Source organism: Mauremys reevesii, linkage group 1 (assembly GCF_016161935.1).
Source record: "Mauremys reevesii isolate NIE-2019 linkage group 1, ASM1616193v1, whole genome shotgun sequence".
Lineage (NCBI taxonomy): Eukaryota > Metazoa > Chordata > Testudines > Geoemydidae > Mauremys > Mauremys reevesii.
Genome location: NC_052623.1, coordinates 146,057,858 through 146,063,857, shown reverse-complemented (window position 1 = coordinate 146,063,857; position 6,000 = coordinate 146,057,858). Strand labels below are relative to the sequence as shown.

The following is a 6,000-nucleotide window of genomic DNA, read 5'->3' as shown; positions in this document are numbered from 1 at the left end:
ACACTCTTCACTACCTCACCCTCGCATCCCGCCCCGATACAAAATGGCGGGACCTCCTGCCACCTCTCGAGGGTGAGGAGCCCCGGTGGGCCAGCCTGTATTCTGCCCTGGTCCCGAGGCCCGCGGGGGATGTCAGCTGGCGGCTCCTTCACGGGGCCGTGAGCAGTTTACCCTTGTCCCCGACACCTGCCCCTTTTGCGGCATGAAGGAGACCCTGGCGCATGTTTATTTAGAGTGCGCCAGGTTGCAGCCCCTGTTCCGGCTCCTCTTGGCTCTCCTCTTGCGTTTTTGGTTGCACTTTTCCCCTCACCTGTTCATCTATGCACTCCCCATCCGTGACCCCACAAAGTCGTGGGATCTCCTTGTCAACCTCCTCTTGGCTCTGGCCAAACTAGCCATCTACAAAACCAGGGAGAGGAGGTTGGCCGACGGGATTTCCTGTGACTGTGGGGCCTATTTCCGCTCCTCTGTCCATTCACGCATCCGGGCAGAGTTCCTCTCACTGACTCCGAGCAGTGGGCGTTGTCCGGGGTTCTCTGCTCGGTGTCCCCATCAGGTTCCATTCGTTTAGCCCTCTGACTTCACTCCCGATCCTGTTTTTTTCATTTATTGTCCCCCGTAATTAGTTGGTATCACAGACCTGTGGATCCCCCCCTTAGGCTGGGGGGAGGTCCTTTAGTAGTGGGCAGGCTTTGCCCGCCCACTTCCTGGATACCAAATAGGACCAGACTCCTGTACCCCACTGGTCTGGGTCTGTCACAGTGAATAGGTATTAGATTACAACTATGGGAGTAACTGTGCTAATTGCTGTGGTTAAGTATCTATGGCCTTGTCTACACTTGGAAAATACATCATGTTAGAAAATGCGTTAAATAACAAGATGTTAAACATGCTTTGGTACATAGCATGGACAAGTACAATCGTGTTTAAAAGGTGTAAGCTGGTCATGATTAACTTTAGAGGGAGAATCTAGAAGCTAAGTCATATCTGATATCATGTATTTAAAACAGATACATTTTCCTTGTGTACATATGGCCAAAGCATCCATGCCCAGTGTGAACTAGAGAAGCCAGAAGAAACTGAGAAGGAACTGAATGCTGGTGTCTCATGACACACTCAACTCCTGGCAGCTTACTAAACATTACATGGTGTCAGAAGTTATATTGAACCAAAATGGAGCAATTAGCCTCCTCCAAGAACACTGGATTTCCAGGGACCCCTTACAATAGATGGAAATTCATCGAAATGAAGCTAACCAATGGGTGTCAATGATGGCAGTATTTGGACCAACAAGTCTAAAACCAGTCTAAGTCTTAGTGCAGTGTTTCTTAAACTGGGGGTCCCGACCCAAAAGACTATTGCGGTGGGTCACGAGAGTGGCATCTGCTGGCAAGGTGCCCAGCTCTGAAGTAAGCAGCAGTGCAGAAATAAGCATGGCGTGGTATGGAGGGAGGGACGTCAGAGCTTGAAATATTTTCAAAGGGGGTGCACAGCAAAAAAAAGTTTGAGAACCCCTGTCCGTAGTGGGCTTCAGGATGGCTCAGGATTGCGGGGTGGAGGGGAGCAATTCTTTGAAAATGATTCCTTTTAATAAAAATACTTAGCTTTATAGAAAAATTGTATACATTATCTCAAAGCTCTTCACAAAGATAGTTAAGTATCATTATCCCCATTTTACAGATGGGGACACTAAGGCACCGCAGGTCAGTGGCAGAGCACAGAACATAACCCACCTTGCCTGCCTCCCAGTCCCATGCTTGATCCATTGGATCACACTGCCTCCCATAGGGAGGACTATTGGTAGCTATTATTAAATAGTCATGAATGGTTACTGTGTGCTTACTGGTATTAAACAGTGGTTCTCAACCAGGGACACGCATACCCCAGAGGTCGTGCGAGGGGTACATCAAATCATCTAGGTATTTGCCTAGCTTTACAACTGGCTACATAAAAAGCAATAGCAAGGTCAATCCAAACTAGAATTTCATGCAGACAGATGAGAAAGTGAGCAATTTTTCAGTAATAGTGTGCTGTGACACTTCTGTATTTTTATGTCCAATATTGTAAGCAAATAATTTTAAGTGAGATGAAACTTGGGGTATGCAAGACAAATCAGACTCCTGAAAGGGGTACAGTAGTCTGAAAGACTGAGAATCACGGGTATAAAAAAAGACAGGAAAAAGTGACAGCCCTCACCCAAAGAGCTTATCATCTATTGAGGTGGATAGTGCATGCAGGATGTGTTGGGGTTTGAGAGGATATATTTACTGAGGTATGTTAGCTGTTGCGGGCTTGGTGAGAAGAGTGAGAGTTGAGGAGGGATTTGAATAAAGGGTGGTGGAGGTGTTGGACCAGGGAGAGAGCTCCAAACACAGAGGTGGCTACATGAAATGAGGAATAAACAAAAAAGAGAGTGAGTCTCCAGTGTTGCCACATTGTATAAACACCATAATGTGTGCAATACTGTATTATATCAATTCACAATTACACTGCAGGGTTCAAACAAGCTGATGGGACCCAAACTGACAACTGCATGAAATTATAAAGAGACTGAAATCTTTCACTCTGTGTATGTATCTCTGGAAAATAAGGAGGTTTATCCTCCCACTTTTTGGTCCTTTCTGTCCAGCTCACATGAATTTATACCAGAAGCTGTTCCAGCTCGGATATCTGCTATTTGCAGTATAAGGATATAGAAGTTGCAATGGACATCTCCTCAAGTAAAGCATATACATTAGTCAGGATCTTGCCGTGGGCAAGCCGAGTTGGGCTACAAGTATTGTCCCAGCTCTCAGAAGACAGCACATCCATCCATCTTCTAAACATTTTGGGTTCCATCTTCAATAACTTTGCCATTTAGGTTGATCTTGGCGTTCTGTTTGTTGTCGCTAGTTTCCTGGTCAGTGCACTCTGGAAGTTCCAGATCATCATATCTTTTCCTATACACCACCCTTGAGATCAGTGTTATCAGAAACATTTCCATTATGAGGAGCTGTTGGTTCATATCTGGCAAAAAAAGAAATCATGTCAGAACTGGGGAAGAAGAGAACCGTAGGTTTAACTCATCCCCATTTGCCCAAAGGGCATAGGCACTGACTTATTTTTCCCTGGGGGTGCTCCACCCCTGCTCTGCCCCAAGGCCCTGCCCCCACTCCACCCCTTCCCTTGAGGCCCCACCCTTGCTCTGCCTCTTGCCATCCCCGCTCCGCCCTCTCCCTGAGGCTCTGCCCTCGCTCTGCCTCTTCCCGCCCTCGCTTCAACCCCTCCCCTGGGGGCCCCCACCCACCTGCTGCTATCCGCCCTCCCCTGAGAGCCTCTCCACGGCCGCCAAACTGCTGATCAGTGGCGCCACTGGGTGTGGCTGGTGGGTGCTGAGCACCCACTATTTTTTCCCCAAGGATGCTTTAGCCCTGGAGCACTCAGGGAGTCAGCACCTATGCCAAGGGAAGCAGCTTCCTCCTAAGCCAGCAAGTGGCTGTTGTAGCCCAGGTGGGATTCACCCCTGCAGAGGGTAGCCAGGATTTGCAGGCTAAGCTGCTAAAGATCCACAGATGCTCTATAGGCAAAAGTTGCCTTGGGATGGGTTGAATCAGCACATCTCCTGGATGCCCAGGCCTCCCCCGTCCCTAGCAAGTGTTGGCTTGGGGAGGGTGGGGGGAAGGTTCCTTGTTCTTGGCTCCTTCCAAGGATGAGACTGGTGCTACTGCCTCCCATTTCTGAGTGAGTTGCAGCTGGGAGACCTAGTTCAGGGTTACAGTGCTGGGAGATGGGAGTGAAGGTCTAAAGCCTGGTTTACACTTAGATTGACATAGCTATGGAGCTCAGGGATGTGAAAAATCCACAGCCCCAAGCGCCCTAGCTGTGCCAACTTAGCCCCTGATATAGATGCGGCCTTGTTGATGGAACAATTCTTCCATCGACCTAGCTATCACCACTGAGGCAGGTAGATGACCGACAGCAATAGAAAATCCTTTTCCATCACTGTAGGAAGCATCTACTTTACCTCCAGTAGATTTGTGGGTGTCCAACTTCAGAAACCTTTGAAGGGGCCTAATTTTCAAAGGCTCGATGTTCAGTACTTTATGAGAGCAGACCCTTTAACACATCTCAAGTTAGACACTCAAAATCACGAGTCATTTTTCAAAACGTACAGTACTGCCAACCTCAAGTATTCAAAAATCATAAGATGGGCCCCAAAAAAACATGAGAACGGTTTTTTTTTAAATCTCATGATTTTTAATCCTAATATGTGTTGGATTTTTTTTTCTTTGACATCTGGTTTCTGAGTCATTATCACTTATCTCTGTAACCAGGAGAGATAGAAAGGTTTTTCTGGGAAAACTAAAATGCTCACTTAACTGCAAGATGCCAGGAAACAGATGTTTAAGGGAAATGCCAAAATGTCACAAGGCACACATTAAAATCGAGAGTGTTGGCAACACCGATTTCCAGGCCTTTATACATTTAAAAAAAAATAACCCTTCCCCATTCTACCGCCTTCCAAAAGAACCTACATGCTCCTCTTGCTAAAGAAGCCAGAGGTGGTGCACAGGGAATAACTCCTCGCAGAGCCAGGATATTGATGATGGCTGCCTGGAGTTGGCTCAGAATGAGGACAAACTGTGAGGAGAAACAAAGAAAAGGAGATTGATACTTCAGTACTACAGAAGGGTTGTATTTTAGCACTGTGATCTTGCTTTCATGAAGAATATAAAAATCCTCTTCCACCTTGTTTCTCTCCTCTCCTCATCTCCTTCCCCTGCCTCCCCTGCAGAATAAATCTTTTGGTGGAGGCGATATGGTGCACAGCTTGAAAATTAAAGCAAACTTCCTAGCTGTAAAAAAGGCTTGACCCCAGCTCTTCGGTCCAAAGGTGCAATGTCTGTGAGGCTTCCATTTGGGGTATCAATCAATATTTACTGCTTCATATCAGAATAAAACATAAGAAAAATGGAGTCTTACCAGCACTGTAATTATTAATTTGTACCCACCTGTAACAAGGGGGCAAGATTCTTCTGTTGCACTACTCTAGTATGAGGTGTTGGAAAACACACACACACACACACACACACACATGCTGACTGATTCCTGCTAACTCACTGTGGCAGGGGTGACTTTTAAACCATCCCCTAGTTAGAAGGGAAGTGGCTTTTGGTGCAGAAGAAACTAGATTCTAGGACAGATGTCTTTGCAGTGGAACTCTAGGAAAGCCAAGCTAGGGGAAGAAAGAGCGGGGTGGTGTGTGTGCGTTGTTGTTGTTGTTTGAGTAACCAATAAAGCCAATATGTTGGGAAGGGAGTAAATTTGGACTAAATTCTGTGGACCAACTTTACAAAGTTGTATACGTGCATAAAGGTGCAGATAGGTGCCTAGTGGGATTCACAGACATGCCTAAACAGATTAGGGCCCAGATTTTTAAAGGTATTTAGGCACTGCTGTGCTCAATGTTGCAAAAATCTAATTGATTTAGGAGCCTAGCTCATTTTCAAAAGGGATTTAGACACACACAAGTCTAAATCCCATTGATAGTCAATAGGCAACACGTTTAAAATCTGGGCCTTGGTGCCTAACTCCCATTGAAGCCATTGTAGGCACCTGGCCTGCTTAGGTGCTTCTGAAAATCCCATTAGGTGCCTATCTGCATCTTCATGCACCTAAATACCCTTGTAAATCTGGCCTTTTGTGTATAAATTCTTCTTAAAGCAGGGTAGAAACACGGCCTGCTCCCTTGAACTTTTCCTGAACTGTTCCTGACCTGAGAACTCTCCCCCTGTACTAGTCAGCGTCGCACTAAGGAGTTCTTTCTGAACCCATGTCTCTAGTTGGTGTGTGACCAGATCATTTTTTAAATCAGCCAGGAAAACTGAGCTTTGCATACATTTAGTGCTGAGCATTCACTGTCTTAGCATGTTCTCAGCCCTGCCCACAAAGTAATCAGTAAACAGATGTAAAAATCAAGAAATTCTTTAAGGCCAGTGAGAACAGAATAGCGTTCAACTG

The 6,000-nt window shown here is 46.2% G+C and overlaps 1 protein-coding gene across 9 annotated transcripts in view; it reads right to left on the bottom strand.

Annotated features, from left to right (window-relative positions):
- Window positions 1–1,347: 1,347 nt before the first annotated feature.
- Window positions 1,348–6,000, bottom strand: part of LOC120396423 (organic solute transporter subunit alpha-like) — a 77,665-nt gene continuing 73,012 nt past the window's right edge. For all 9 annotated transcript variants that reach the window (XM_039521313.1, XM_039521303.1, XM_039521294.1 and 6 more), the window contains 2 exons: window positions 4,515–4,620; window positions 1,348–3,006 (listed from right to left, as the gene is read on the bottom strand). In XM_039521313.1, the coding sequence (XP_039377247.1) occupies window positions 2,819–3,006; window positions 4,515–4,620 (294 nt within the window). In that variant the 3' untranslated portion in view covers window positions 1,348–2,818. The remainder of the gene's footprint in view (window positions 3,007–4,514; window positions 4,621–6,000) is intronic.